The sequence below is a fragment of the Panulirus ornatus genome, chromosome 67 (assembly GCF_036320965.1).
Source record: "Panulirus ornatus isolate Po-2019 chromosome 67, ASM3632096v1, whole genome shotgun sequence".
Lineage (NCBI taxonomy): Eukaryota > Metazoa > Arthropoda > Malacostraca > Decapoda > Palinuridae > Panulirus > Panulirus ornatus.
The window spans coordinates 7,921,413-7,937,552 of record NC_092290.1 but is presented as its reverse complement, the minus strand read 5'-3'; the positions used below and the strand labels follow the sequence as shown (position 1 = coordinate 7,937,552).

At 40.2% G+C, this 16,140-nt stretch overlaps 1 protein-coding gene across 1 annotated transcript in view; it reads left to right on the top strand.

The window, feature by feature from the left end:
* The window catches only part of Pmm2 (phosphomannomutase), a 39,557-nt gene that overhangs the window by 17,425 nt on the left and 5,992 nt on the right, over nucleotides 1–16,140 (top strand). The window contains exons 3-5 of the mRNA XM_071659226.1: nucleotides 4,202–4,278; nucleotides 11,731–11,922; nucleotides 13,616–13,691. Coding sequence (XP_071515327.1) covers nucleotides 4,202–4,278; nucleotides 11,731–11,922; nucleotides 13,616–13,691 — 345 coding nt within the window. The remainder of the gene's footprint in view (nucleotides 1–4,201; nucleotides 4,279–11,730; nucleotides 11,923–13,615; nucleotides 13,692–16,140) is intronic.

Below are 16,140 nucleotides of genomic sequence, written 5' to 3'. Positions count from 1 at the left end.
TTCAAATCACCCATCACTATAACCCGGTCTCGTGCATCAAAACCACTAACACACTCATTCAGCTGCTCCCAAAACACTTGCCTCTCTTGATCTTTCTTCTCATGCCCAGGTGCATAAGCACCAATAATCACCCACCTCTCTCCATCAACTTTCAGTTTTACCCATATTAATCGAGAATTTACTTTCTTACACTCTATCACATACTCCCACTCATGGTGAGGTGCCTGAGGATTGGCGGAATGCGTGCATAGTGCCATTGTATAAAGGCAAAGGGGATAAGAGTGAGTGCTCAAATTACAGAGGTATAAGTTTGTTGAGTATTCCTGGTAAATTATATGGGAGGGTATTGATTGAGAGGGTGAAGGCATGTACAGAGCATCAGATTGGGGAAGAGCAGTGTGGTTTCAGAAGTGGTAGAGGATGTGTGGATCAGGTGTTTGCTTTGAAAAATGTATGTGAGAAATACTTAGAAAAGCAAATGGATTTGTATGTAGCATTTATGGATCTGGAGAAGGCATATGATAGAGTTGATAGAGATGCTCTGTGAAAGGTATTAAGAATATATGGTGTGGGAGGAAAGTTGTTAGAAGCAGTGAAAAGTTTTTATCGAGGATGTAAGGCATGTGTACGTGTAGGAAGAGAGGAAAGTGATTGGTTCTCAGTGAATGTAGGTTTGCGGCAGGGGTGTGTGATGTCTCCATGGTTGTTTAATTTGTTTATGGATGGGGTTGTTAGGGAGGTAAATGCAAGAGTTTTGGAAAGAGGGGCAAGTATGAAGTCTGTTGGGGATGAGAGAGCTTGGGAAGTGAGTCAGTTGTTGTTCGCTGATGACAGCGCTGGTGGCTGATTCATGTGAGAAACTGCAGAAGCTGGTGACTGAGTTTGGTAAAGTGTGTGGAAGAAGAAAGTTAAGAGTAAATGTGAATAAGAGCAAGGTTATTAGGTACAGTAGGGTTGAGGGTCAAGTCAATTGGGAGGTGAGTTTGAATGGAGAAAAACTGGAGGAAGTGAAGTGTTTTAGATATCTGGGAGTGGATCTGGCAGCGGATGGAACCATGGAAGCGGAAGTGGATCATAGGGTGGGGGAGGGGGCGAAAATTCTGGGGGCCTTGAAGAATGTGTGGAAGTCGAGAACATTATCTCGGAAAGCAAAAATGGGTATGTTTGAAGGAATAGTGGTTCCAACAATGTTGTATGGTTGCGAGGCGTGGGCTATGGATAGAGTTGTGCGCAAGAGGATGGATGTGCTGGAAATGAGATGTTTGAGGACAATGTGTGGTGTGAGGTGGTTTGATCGAGTGAGTAACGTAAGGGTAAGAGAGATGTGTGGAAATAAAAAGAGCGTGGTTGAGAGAGCAGAAGAGGGTGTTTTGAAGTGGTTTGGGCACATGGAGAGGATGAGTGAGGAAAGATTGACCAAGAGGATATATGTGTCAGAGGTGGAGGGAACAAGGAGAAGAGGGAGACCAAATTGGAGGTGGAAAGATGGAGTGAAAAAGATTTTGTGTGATCGGGGCCTGAACATGCAGGAGGGTGAAAGGAGGGCAAGGAACAGAGTGAATTGGAGCGATGTGGTATACCGGGGCTGACGTGCTGTCAGTGGATTGAATCAAGGCATGTGAAGCGTCTGGGGTAAACCATGAAAAGCTGTGTAGGTATGTATATTTGCGTGTGTGGACGTATGTATATACATGTGTATGGGGGGGGGTTGGGCCATTTCTTTCGTCTGTTTCCTTGCGCTACCTCGCAAACGCGGGAGACAGCGACAAAGTATAAAAAAAAAAAATATATATATATATATAATTTTTTTTGTATTATTTTTTTTTATACTTAATCGCTGTCTACCGCGTTAGTGAGGTAGCGCAAGGAAACATTGAATTTTAAGAAGAATAAAAAGCGGTTTGGGAAGGAGGTAAATAAAGTGCATAAGACAAGAGAACAAATGGGAACATCAGTGGAGGGGGCTAATGGTGAGAAGATGAAGTATTTTGAAGGTTTGTTGAATGTGTTTGTAGAGTGGCAGATATAGGGTGTTTTGGTCGAGGTTTTGTACGAAGTCAGGGGGTCTTAGAGAATGGTTTGGTAAACAGAGAAGAGGTACTGAAAGCCTTACAGAAGATGAAAGATGGCAAGGTAGCACGTTTGGATGGTATTGCAGTGGAATTTATTAAAAAAGGGGGTGACTGTGTTGTTGATTGGTTGGTAAGGATATTCAGGGTATGTATGATTTATGGTGAAGTGCTTCAGGATTGGCGGAATGCATGCATAGTGCCACTGTACAAAGGCAAAGGGCATAAAGGTGAGTGTTCAAATTACAGAGGCATAAGTCTGTTGAGTATTCCTGGGAAATTATATAGGAGAGTATTGATTGAGAAGGTAAAGGCATGTACAGAGCATCAGCCTAGGGAAGAGCAGTGTGGTTTCAGAAGTGGTAGAGGATGTGTGGATCAGGTATTTGCTTTAAAGAATGTATGAGAAATACTTAAAAAACAGATGGATTTGTATGCAGCATTCATGGATCTGGAGAAGGCACATGATAGGGTTGACAGAGAGGCTTTGTGGAAGATATTAAGAGTATATGGTGTGGGAGGTAAGTTGCCAGAAGCAGTGAAAAGTTTTTACCAAGGATGTAAGGCATGTGTACAAGTAGGAAGAGAGGAAAGTGATTGGTTCCCAGTGAATGTCAGTTTGCGGCAGGGGTGTACAATGTCTCCATGGTTGTTTAATTTGTTTGTGGATAGGGTTGTTAGGGAGGTGAATGCAAGAGTCTTGGAGTGAAGGGCAAGTATGCAGTTTGTTGTAGATGAGAGGGCTTGGGAAGTGAGTCAGTTGTTGTTTGCTGATGGTACAGCGCTGGTGGCTGGTTCAGGTGAGAAACTGCAGAAGTTGGTGACTAAGTTTGGTAAAGTGTGTGATAGAAGAAAGCTGAGAATATATATGAATAAGAGCTTGGTTATTGGGTTCAGTAGGGTTGAGGGACAAGTTGATTGGGAGGTAAGTTTGAATGGACAAAAAGTGGAGTAAGCGAAGTGTTTTAGATATCTAGGAGTGGATTTAGCATTGGATGGAACCATGGAAGCTTAAGTGAGTCACAGGGTGGGAAAGGGGATGAAGGTTCTGGGAGCGTTGAAGAATATGTGGAAGGCGAGAATGTTATCTCGTTGAGGAAAAATGGTTCTGTTTGCTGAAATAGTGGTTCCAATGATGTTGTGTGGTTGCAAGGCATGGGCTATAGATACAGTTGTGCAGAAGAGGGTGGTTGTGTTGGAAGTGCAATGTTTGAGGACAATATGTGGTGTAAGGTGGTTTGATCAAATAAGTAATGAAAGGGTAAGATAGATGTGTGGTAGAAAAGAGTGTGATAGATCAGAAGAGGGTATGTTGAAATGGTCTGGTCACATGGAGAGAATGAGTGAGGAGAGATTGACAAAGAGGATATATGTGTCAGAGGTGGAGGGAACGAGAAGTGGGAGACCAAACTGGAGATGGATGGATGAAGTGAAAAGGATTTTTAGCGATCGGGGCCTGAATATACAGGAGGGTGAAAGGCATTCAAGGATTAGAGTGAATTGGAATGATGTACCAGGTATACCAGGGTGGATGTGCTTTCAATGGATTGAACCAGGGCATGTGAAGTGTCTGGGGTAAAGCATGGAAAGTTTTGTGGGGCCTGGATGTGGAAAGGGAGCTGTGGTTTCGGTGCATTACACATGACAGCTAGAGACTGAGTGTGAATGAATGTGGCCTTTGTTGTCTTTTCCTAATGCTACCCCGTGCGGGGGGGGGTTGCCATTTCATGTGTGATGGGATGGCGACGGGAATGGATAAAGGCAGCAAGTATGGATATGTACATGTGTATATATGTATATGTCTGTGTATGTATACATATGTATACGTTGAAATATATAGGTATGTATATGTGCGTGTGTGGGCATTTATGTATATACCCGTGTATGTGGGTAGGTTGGACCATTCTTTTGTCTGTTTCCTTGTGCAACCTTGCTAATGCAGGAGACAGCGACTAAGTATAATAATAATAATAAGATAATTACATTTTTCTCTCTAAGGCTCAGTTATCTGTTCTAGACGCTACCTCGCTAATTTGGGAAACGGCAAATTTGTATGAAAAAATTCTACATTTTAATGAATCTTAAGAGTTGACACATAATGATCTAATACTGTGTTACTTTTTCTATTTCAGCACTGATGAAATTTGATTATGTTTTTGCTGAGAATGGTTTGATGGCTTATAAGGATGGTAAACTCATCGGCAAAGAGGTAGGCCATTGACTGCTTGAAAAGTATAAGTTGCCATGTCACATTTTCATGTTGGGAAGAATATTCATATGTAACTGCATTATGCATACAAGTAGTCCCATTGTATTTATACACTCATTATGATTTTACCATTACTGTGGGAGATATCTGAAATTTTTTCTAATGTAATGTAGATTTTTAGTTCTTCTCTGGTCCTTTAGCAACAATGTTTCTTTTAATATACATTTCTGTCTATATCTTCAGGCCTGCCCCACTACATGTCAAGATAATCAATGCAGAACCCATACACATAACATCTTCACATTCATGAATCCTTCTTACACACACACACACACACTTCCTTGCTGTGCTGCTCATCACCTTGGGTTTTTTTTTTTTTATGCTTCCAAATCCCTCATATACAAATAGTGATCATTCTTTACATGCCCTTAACTTCTTTCTCCTTCTTTTTTTTCTTTGTCAGTCCCATCCTGGTACAGTATCTCCCTATCTTTTCCATGTTTCTCAGTATGTTCACTCTTCAGAATTTTCTTTCAATTCTCAGAAAATGCATGTAACTTGCTTGCATTGTTTTAGTTACTCTTCTGTTGAATTCTGTCTATCTCTCGATGTCTTTGATACCTGTTCCCTCCAGGAGCTTCCATCAAGGTGGTGGCCATGGCAGAATAGTCCATTTATCTCTATTTTTACATGCCTCCCTCACATTCATCATTCTTCACATTCTTCCACCGTTTCTTTTCCTCCTGTACTCTTCCATTCTGTTTCCCGATGTTACTTGTGGTCTTCTTCTAATAACAACCCCTTTAATCATATTATCATACACTCTTGCATTCTTTCTGCATGCTCAAACCATCTCAAAATATTGTATTTCTGTTGAATTATCCACTGCAATTTTTCTACTATTTTGTAGGCTTGCTTGGCCCTTTCATTGCTCCTTATTTCCAGTGAGTTACTTGCTCCATGAACAATAAAAAATGGGAAAAACAAAATTATTCCTTACAAAACATTTTGGTATCATATGTTACTGAAGAAGATACCCTAAAAGTATTATACTTTTTATTGGTGTGATAGTGTGTTACATGGATGGGAGAGAGCCTTGGCTTGTAGCTTAGATCCTCATTATTCATTTAAGTATATGATGTTCATAGATTTTTTTCAGGAGTGTTCTTGTTCTACATACAACTAAACACATTACACTTTTTTACTAGGCATGTTTTCATGTCAACTGGGGTTGAAATGTCAGTGGACCGAACGCATAAAGTGTCCAAGATAAACCATGGATTGGCCTGTTGGGCCTGCTTGTTGATAGGGAGCTTTGGTTTTATTGCATTACACATGATAGCTAGAGAACAGATGTAAGTAGATGTGGCTTTTCTTAATGTTTCTGGTGTTACCTTTCTAACGTGGGAAATGACAATCAAGTATGACACAAAAAATGGTTTCACATATAGCAAGTAGAATTGAGTGAATAAGGCTGTTTTACACCCGTTCTAAGCATTACCTTGTCAAAGTGGCAAACAATTACAAAAGAGGAAAGAAAAATAGATACCATGAAGATTGAGATATCTACTAAAAAGTTTCATCAAATATAGAAGTTATTTCAACAAGTTTATCACTCTTGCCTTATTCCTCCTTTCCCATATCTGTTAATGTCTTTCAGATGTACATTCTTACTAATTCTATTTACAATTGTAAGCATTTATAATGAAAATGGATCAATTCACAATCATAGAATCTGGTACAAGAAAATTTTTCCTCCATGTAGATATTTATCTGCCAGGAATACAAGATTTATATTGAATATATGGTACAGTGATTGAAAAAAAGTGAAAGATTATTATCATATCAGTGTTAGAGGAGAAGAGGAAGTGGAAATTGTTGACCCTAGGGTTAGGCTTATCCTGTTGAATTATTGTCTCATGCTGGCCAAATGTATTTTCATCAGATGTAACACTTTCTTATCTTTATTTGTACCTGATTTAATATTTATATTTTCAGATCTTATTAAGATCAGTAAGAATTCTTATCCCTGGGGATAGGGGAGAAAGAATACTTCCCACGCATTCCTCACATGTCGTAGAAGGCGAATAAAGGGGACGGGAGCAGGGGAGCTGGAAACCCTCCCCTCCTTGTATTTTTAACTTTCTAAAAGGGGAAACAGAAGAAGGAGTCACGCGGGGAGTGCTCATCCTCCTTGAAGGCTCAGATTGGGGTGTCTAAATGTGTGTGGATGTAACCAAGATGAGAAAAAAGGAGAGATAGGTTGTATGTTTGAGAAAAGGAACCTGGATGTCTTGGCTCTGAGTGAAACAAAGCTCAAGGATAAACGGGAAGAGTGGTTTGGGAATGTCATAGGAGTAAAGTCAGGGGTTAGTGAAAGGACAAGAGCAAGGGAAGGAGTAGCACTACTCCTGAAACAGGAGTGGTGGGAGTATGTGATAGAGTGTAAGAAAGTAAACTCTAGATTGATATGGGTAAAACTGAAAGTGGATGGAGAGAGATGGGTGATTATTGGTGCATATGCACCTGGGCATGAGAAAAAAGATCATGAGAGGCAAGTGTTTTGGGAGCAGCTGAGTGAGTGTGTCAGTAGTTTTGATGCACGAGACCGGGTTATAGTGATGGGTGGTTTGAATGCAAAGGTGAGTAATGTGGCAGTTAAGGGAATAATTGGTGTACATGGGGTGTTCAGTGTTGTAAATGGAAATGGTGAGGAGCTTGTAGATTTATGTGCTGAAAAAGGACTGGTGATTGGGAATACCTGGTTGAAAAAGAGACATATACATAAGTATACATATGTAAGTAGGAGAGATGGCGAGAGAGCATTATTGGATTACGTGTTAATTGATAGGCAAGTGAAAGAGAGTCTTTTGGATGTTAATGTGCTGAGAGGTGCAACTGGAGGGATGTCTGATCATTATCTTGTGGAGGCGAAAGTGAAGATTTGTAGAGGTTTTCAGAAAAGAAGAAAGAATCTTGGGGTGAAGAGAGTGGTGAGAGTAAGTGAGCTTGGGAAGGAGACTTGTGTGAGGAAGTATCAGGAGAGATGGAGTACAGAATGGAAAAAGGTGAGAACAAAGGAGGTAAGGGGAGTGAGGGAGGAATGGGATGTATTTAGGAAAGCAGTGATGGCTTGCGCAAAAGATGCTTGTGGCATGAGAAGCGTGGGAGGTGGGCATATTAGGAAGGGTAGTGAGTGGTTGGCTGAAGAAGTAAGATTGTTAGTGAAAAAGAAGAGAGAGGCATTTGGACGATTTTTGCAGGGAAATAATGCAAATGTATGGGAGATGTACAAAAGAAAGAGGCAGGAGGTCAAGAGAAAGGTACAATAGGTGAAAAAGAGGGCAAATGAGAGTTGGGGTGAGAGAGTATCATTAAATTTTAGGGAGAATAAAAAGATGTTTTGGAAGGAGGTAAATAAAGTGCGTAAGACAAGGGATCAATGGGAACTTCAGTGAAGGGGCAAATGGGGAGGTGATAACAAGTAGTGGTGATGTGAGGAGATGGAGTGATTATTTTGAAGGTTTGTTGAATGTGGTTGATGATAGAGTGGCAGATATAGGGTGTTTTGGTCGAGGTGGTGTGCAAAGTTAGGGAGAATGATTTGGTAAACAGAGAAGAGGTAGTAAAAGCTTTGTGGAAGATGAAAGCTGGCAAGGCAGCGGGTTTGGATGGTATTGCAGTGGAATTTCTTAAAAAAGGGGGTGACTGTGTTGTTGACTGGTTGGTAAGGTTATTTAATGTATGTATGACTCATGGTGAGGTGCCTGAGGATTGGCGGAATGCTTGCATAGTGCCATTGTACAAAGGCAAAGGGGATAAAAGTGAGTGCTCAACTTACAGAGGTATAAGTTTGTTGAGTATTCCTGTTAATTATATGGGAGGGTATTGATTGAGAGGATGAAGGCAGGTACAGAGCATCAGATTGGGGAAGAGCAGTGTGGTTTCAGAAGTGGTAGAGGATGTGTGGATCAGGTGTTTGCTTTGAAGAATGTATGTGAGAAATACTTAGAAAAGCAAATGGATTTGTATGTAGCATTTATGGATCTGGAGAATGCATATGATAGAGTTGATAGAGATGCTCTGTGGAAGGTATTAAGAATATATGGTGTGGGAGGCAAGTTGTTACAAGCAGTGAAAACTTTTTAACGAGGATGTAAGGCATGTGTACGTGTAGGAAGAGAGGAAAGTGATTGGTTCTCAGTGAATGTAGGTTTGCGGCAGGGGTGTGTGATGTCTCCATGGTTGTTTAATTTGTTTATGGATGGGGTTGTTAGGGAGGTGAATGCAAGAGTTTTGGAAAGAGGGGCAAGTATGCAGTCTGTTGTGGATGAGAGAGCTTGGGAAGTGAGTCAGTTGTTGTTCGCTGATGATACAGCACTGGTGGCTGATTCGTGTGAGAAACTGCAGAAACTTGTGACTGAGTTTGGTAAAGGCTGTGAAAGAAAGCTGAGAGTAAATGTGAATAAGAGCAAGGTTATTAGGTACTGTAGGGTTGAGGGACAAATCAATTGGGAGGTAAGATTGAATGGAGAAAAACTGGAGGAAGTAAATTGTTTTAGATATCTGGGAGTGGATTTGGCAGCAGATGGAACCATGGAAGCAGAAGAGTATCATAGGGTGGGGAAGGGGGCAAAAGTTCTGGGAGCGTTGAAGAATGTGTGGAAGTCGAGAACATTATCTCAGAAAGCAAAAATGGGTATGTTTGAAGGAATAGTGGTTCCAACAATGTTATATGGTTGCAAGGCGTGGGGGCAAAAAGATAGAGTTGTGAGGAGGAGGGTGGATGTGCTGGAAATGAGATGTCTGAGGACAATATGTGGTGTGAGGTGGTTTGATCGAGTAAATAATAATAGGGTAAGAGAGATGTGTGGTAATAACAAGAGTGTGGTTGAGAGAGCAGAAGAGGGTTTTAAAATGGTTTGGTCACATGGAGAGAATTAGTGAGGAAAGATTGACCAAGAGGATATATGTGTCAGAGGTGGAGGGAACGAGGAGAAGTGGGAGACCAAATTGGAGGTGGAAAGCTGGAGTAAAAAAGATTTTGAGTGATCGGGGCCTGAACATGCAAGAGGGTGAAAGGCGTGCAAGGAGTAGAGTGAATTGGAACAATGTGGTATACCGGGGTCGACATGCTGTCAGTGGATTGAACCAGGGCATGTGAAGCATCTGGGGTAAACCATGGAAAGTTCTGTGGGGCCTGGATGTGGAAAGGGAGCTGTGATTTCAGTGCATTATTACATGACAGCTAGAGACTGAGTGTGATCGAATGTGGCCTTTGTTGTCTTTTCCTAGCGCTACCTCGCACACATAAGGGGGGAGGGGGTTTTTATTTCATGTGTGGCAGGGTGGCGATGGGAATGAATAAAGGCAGACTATGAATTATGTACATGTGTATATATGTATATGTCTGTGTATATATATGTATACGTTGAGATGTATAGCTATGTATATTGGCGTGTGTGGACATATATGTATATACATGTGTATGTGGGTGGGTTGGGCCATTCTTTCGTCTGTTTCCTTGCACTACCTCGCTAACACGGGAGACAGCAACAAAGCAAAATAAAAAAAATATATATATATACTTGGAAGGAAACCGTTAATTATATATTTTGCTTAGGTGATTATGGTGTAAAATTGCACCTGGAAAAAACTACAGTTGTATCACTCAGGCCTCCCACTTGCCTTAGCTCATTCTGTTAGGTTTTTCTTTATTTATGGAAATTTCTTTAGTACTTTGTACTAAAGTGGAATGTTTTTATAGTCATATGTCCTATTCTTCTTTTATACACCTCTCTTTTCCTTAATGCTTATTGGTATATAGTGTTTATTTTGTGTGATTTTGGTGGTTTGATAGAGTTTATGAGCATTTATGTACCTTTATGGCCTTAGTTCCAAACCCTACATTCCCATTGAAATGCCTTATATGTGAGAACGTGGTTCACCTTAACGTGAAGTGTTAAGTCCATAAGCCTCATTATCATTGACCCCATTGTACTATGTCTTCAAGCAGGGCTATCTTTGCCCTAACAGACACTGATCTGTTCTTTCATATGCACTTTATTGCAGTTAGGACAACTCTGTTCTACCCTGTGACTCACTTCAGCCCCAGTGGTTCCATCTGCTGTGACATTCATATATCTAAAGTACTCAAGGTCCTCCCCTTGCAAACTTGAATCAAACCATTCCATCCATGCCACTGCTGTTTCTCATTCTCTTACCTTATTCAGATTTTAATCAGAACTTTCCATTTTCACAATATTTGTTCCAAACTCTTATCATCATCTTAGGTACTCTTTCACTGAAGCAACACCATCTGCAAACAGCAACTCATTCATCTTCCTTATCTCTCCATCCCATGGTTTCTTATAAGACCCTTACATTTTTCCTCCTATTGAATTGTCCATAATCATATTAAAAACCATGGTGATGTAACTCATCCTTAACATATCTGCACTCATGGTAAGAACTCATTGCATTTAATAACTCTCTGCTTGCCCCATATATTCATAGCATCTTTCATAAAGCTTCTGTGATAACCGTGTCATATCTCTCAGTCCATAAAAGCCACATCAGGTTTACTCTCTCTCTCTCTCTCTCTCTCTCTCCATTTACTTCTTACACAAATTCATCAAAGTAGGTAGACACCTAGGTCTTATATACCCTCCACCTCTCTTGAAACCACATTGCTCTTCCCAAGTTAGAGGTTCTGCTTATGCCACGACCCTCTCGTTCACCACTCGTTTACACCTCACCAGATGTACTCAGTGGACTTTCACCTCTGCAATTCAAGTTTTAACTTTTATACCCTAAGCCTTTATAGAAAGACATGATACATGCCTTTTCATACCTCACATTGGGCTAAACAAGCATTTCATGTCTTGATCAGCAAACTAACAACACTCTCACCCCTTTTCTTGAAAACATGTCTGCAATCCACTCCTGCCACCTTACAACACTTCATTTTATGCAAGGCTTTCACAACCTTCTGCATATCAGCAGTTCTGAGTCTTATTCTGCATGACACCTCATCCCAAACACCTCATCTGCCACTTATCATACAGCACATTCAACTGGCCTGCAGAATACTCACTCCATATCTTTCACTTCTTTGCCATATACTACATCCCCATTTGTTCTTTTAACTGTTGGCCTCATTTGTTCCCATGGTTCTCTTAGTACATACCTTCTACATGATTTCCTTGTCCTCTGTGAAGTCCATTGATACTTTCTCTCCCCACCTTTGGTTTTCCCTCTTTTTCAGCTGTTTTACTTTTCTTTTGACTTATGTTTTATGCCCCTTCCACTCACTTACCCTACTTCTTTGAAGATATATTCAAGTTTCACTTACTTTTTAATACTTTACAGAAAGTCATACCCTGTATATGGATCCAAACCATCATTCTTAAGAACCATTTTTAGATCATAATCATTTTTGTATATTTACAGAGTATCCAGAACCACATGGGAGAGGAGAAACTCCAGCAGTTCATAAACTTTTCACTGAGGTATATGTCAGACATCACCTTGCCCGTGAAACGTGGAACATTCATAGAATTTCGTAATGGTCTAATCAACGTGTGTCCAGTTGGACGTAGTTGCTCTCAGGAGGAGAGGGACCAGTTTGGTGAATATGATAAGGTAATCGAATATTATGGAATTTAAGATGTTCAAAATCATTTGGTAATTGTTGTTAGAACCATTTCTTAACTTGTTGCAACAGTGTGAACATTCCCCACAATCAGTTGTTTTTATAATGCTAAAATATCAAAATTTTGATTGAGCATATCCCTGCAAATGAACCCTTTGATGAGGTTGTATCATATCATAGTGTTTGGTTTAGTAAAAGAGTAAGTTTGATTTGTATGAAGTTTGAGGTTGCCTTTTATTTTTTAAGGAGGGGAGATAAGTAGACCAAATTAGAAGCTTGTACTGCAATCCATATACTTTCCATAATTTGTGAACAGTTCAGTTACTCAGTCTCCTAATTCTTCATTTCTAGAGCGGTTGAGCTACAGTTCATTTTCTACAAAAATCTGTCAGCCACAGAATATGGCTGGAGTGGATTTCATCATTCATTAGATCTATACTTATACAGTGGAAAACTATATTACACTCCAAGAATGACTACTTTGTGTGAAACTCTTAGCACTGCATTTTTGAATCAGGGTTCTCGGTGTTGGGTTAAAAATTGTAGTCATAAATCGGGGTTTAGATTGTTGTTGTGGTTGTTCAGTCTATATCAAACCCTTGGCTTGCTAAGATTCATGAGTGTGAATGCTTTTTCCACAGATGCAAGTGGTGGCAGATAAGCATGCATAAGTACCAGGCTTTTCTCGCAAGTATGGATACTGATCTTAAGGGATGCACTTATGTAGAAATTGAGTATTTGCTAGTTAAATGATGTCTTGTTTGATATCACAGAAGGCATTCTTGGTTACACATTATGTAGTCTAGGGCCACTTTTGGCCCATTGACTTTCGGTTGTGCATCCATTATTTAGTATGGATGCTCTGGTCTGTTGCTCGTATTAAGAAGTCAGAACACTACTACTGTCCCTTAATGTTCTAGGGTGTCTTAATGTGCTTACAGTATCTTTTAAGTGATTATCTGAAAGTTATAATTACCTGAAAGGCCTTGCTCTTTATTCTGGTAGGACTTTTGTCAAGTATCCCTAAAAACGGATAATGCCATGCTTCAGGTAAAAGAATGCTTGAGTATCACAGTTTTCCAAAACATTTTACACGTTCAAAACTCTTTAAACAAAAATAGGTAGAATTTCTTAATGTGGAAGATCTGGTTGGAGCAAATCATACTAGTGTACAAGTTTCCTCGGTACTAGTGTACAAGTTTCCTCAGCTAACCAAAGCAGTGTATAAGTTTCTTCCATGTTTGCCTTTAGATTTTAACTTGGAAAATTGAATTTTTCTTTTCAAACTGATAATTAAGTATACTGCTGCCTGGGTTTTGCATGTATATCTTTATAGAAAGTAAATGATTTATTGATCGGGACAGGAGAAGATACTGAACTTCTGTATCATATCATATTGTGAAAGTGCCTTGTATATAAGGTTGAGCTTCATAGATCATGGCTTCCATATAATTATCATACCAATATCTTTCTTATTCTATTTTTAAGTGCAATGTATGCTGTCTGCCAAATATTTCACAGACTTCCCCTATTTTTGTCATGTTTTCTGTGTGAACATGAACACTGCTCACAGTGTTCTACACTGATACATAGATGAAAATGTTTGTTAGATTTTTCACCATGCATGCTGAATCAACTTGAATGAATCCACTTTCTCCATTCACTCATAGTAATTGTCTTCAGGAGCACCACATCCGAGAAAAGTTTGTGAAAGTTCTGGAGGCAGAGTTTTCTGATGCTGGCCTTGTATTTTCAATAGGTAAGTTGTTGTCTCATCAGTTTGTATGTACTGAAAACAGTGAGTTGTGTGTTAATGTGTATTAAATATTTGTGTATGAAAACTCATCGAATATGATATATTTTTAGAATCTTTGATATAATGCTGTTGTTGATTTTCACACTGTCTTACTTTATATAACCAGACATCTTTGAAAACATGTGCTGATTTATCCTGGTTAGATTCACTATCATTTAGGGAAATATCAGCTACAATTAAGAATGTGTAATAGAAATTACTTCCCTTAATGCTGAGTATTTAGCAAGGAAGCTACATAAAATCAGGGAAATATAGTGAATAGTTGGAGTAATGGAGGGAATGAAAGTTCTTCCACAAATAATCAAATGCACTCATACACTGATGACTCAACTTTGCATCCATCCACATCCTTCAGTTCTGCTCCTTCTCTTACTCGATCTGCATCTTGTCTCACCACACCTTTCTAAATAGACTCAGACTTGGATAGGATATCTCACTGGGCTAGATGAAATCTAGTTAAATTTAAATCCTCCAAGACCCAGTTTTTCCCCATCTCTCTATCAAAAACTTTTCACAAGTCTCATCTCTCCTTCAATTTTATAATTTCATCTCTTAACTCAGGACTGGGGGATAGGGGAGAAAGAATACTTCCCATGCATTCCTCACGTGTCATAGAAGGTGACTAAAGGGGGACAGGAGCGGGGGGCTAGAAACCCTCCCCTTGTATTTTAACTTTCTAAACAGGGAAGCAGAAGAAGGAGTCACGCGGGGAGTGCTCATCCTCCTCGAAGGCTCAGATTGGGGTGTCTAAATATGTGTGGATGTAACAAGATGAGAAAAAAGGAGAGATAGGTAGTATGTTTGAGGAAAGGAACCTGGCTGTTTTGGCTCTGAGTGATACGAAGCTCAAGGGTAAAGGGGAAGAGTGATTTGGGAATGTCTTGGGAGTAAAGTTAGGGGTTAGTGAGAGGCCAAGAGCAAGGGAAGGAGCAGCACTACTCCTGAAACAGGAGTGGTGGGAGTATGTGATAGAGTGTAAGAAAGTAAACTCTAGATTGATATGGGTAAAACTGAAAGTGGATGGAGAGAAATGGGTGATTATTGGTGCATATGCACCTGCGCATGAGAAGAAAGATCATGAGAGGTAGGCGTTTTGGGAGCAGCTGAGTAAGTGTGTTAGTAGTTTTGATGCACGAGACCAAGTTATAGTGATGGGTGCTTTGAATGCAAAGGTGAGTCATGTGGCAGTTAAGGGAATAATTGGTGTACATGGGATGTTCAGTGCTGTAAATGGAAATAGTGAAGAGTTTGAAGATTTATGTGCTGAAAAAGGATTGGTGATTGGGAATACCTGGTTTAAAAAGAGAGATATGCATGAGTATACATATGTAAGCAGGAGAGATGGCCACAGAGCGTTATTGGATTACGTGTTAATTGATAGGCACGCGAAAGAGAGACTTTTGGATGTTAATGTGCTGAGAGGTGCAACTGGAGGGATGTCTGATCATTATCTTGTGGAGGCGAAAGTGAAGATTTGTAGAGGTTTTCAGAAGAGAGAATGTTGGGGTGAAGAGAGTGGTGAGAGTAATTGAGCTTGGGAAGGAGACTTGTGTGAGAAAGTACCAGGAGAGACTGAGTACAGAATGGAAAAAGGTGAGAACAAAGGAGGTAAGGGGAGTGGGGGAGGAATGGGATGTATTTAGGGAAGCAGCGATGGCTTGCGCTAAAGATGCTTGTGGCATGAGAAGTGTGGGAGGTGGGCAGATTAGAAAGGGTAGTGAGTGGTGGGATGAAGAAGTAAGTAATGGTGAAAGAGAAGAGAGAGGCATTTGGACGAATTTTTGCAGGGAAATAATGCAAATGAGTGGGAGATGTATAAAAGAAAGGGGCAGGAGGTCAAGAGAAAGGTGCAAGAGGCAAAAAAGAGGGTAAATGAGAGTTGGGGTGAGAGAGTATCATTAAATTTTAGGGAGAATGAAAAGATGTGTTGGAAGGAGGTAAATAAAGTGCATAAGGCAAGGGAACAAATGGGAACTTCAGTGAAGGGGGCTAATGGGGAGGTGATAACAAGTAGTGGTGATGTGAGAAGGAAGTGGAGTGAGTATTTTGAATGTGGTTGATGACAGAATGGCAGATATAGGGTGTTTTGGTCGAGGTAGTGTGCAAAGAGAGGGATAGGGAGAATGATTTGGTAAACAGAGAAGAGGTAGTAAAAACTTTGCGGAAGATGAAAGCCGGCAAGGCAGCAGGTTTGGATGGTATTGCAATGAAATTTATGAAAAAAGGGGGTGACTCTATTGTTGACTGGTTGGTAAGGTTACTTAATGTATGTATGACTCATGGTGAGGTACCTGAGGACTGGCGGAATGCTTGCATATTGCCATTGTACAAAGCAAAGGGGATAAGAATGAGTGCTCAACTTACAGAGGTATAAGTTTGTTGAGTATTCTTG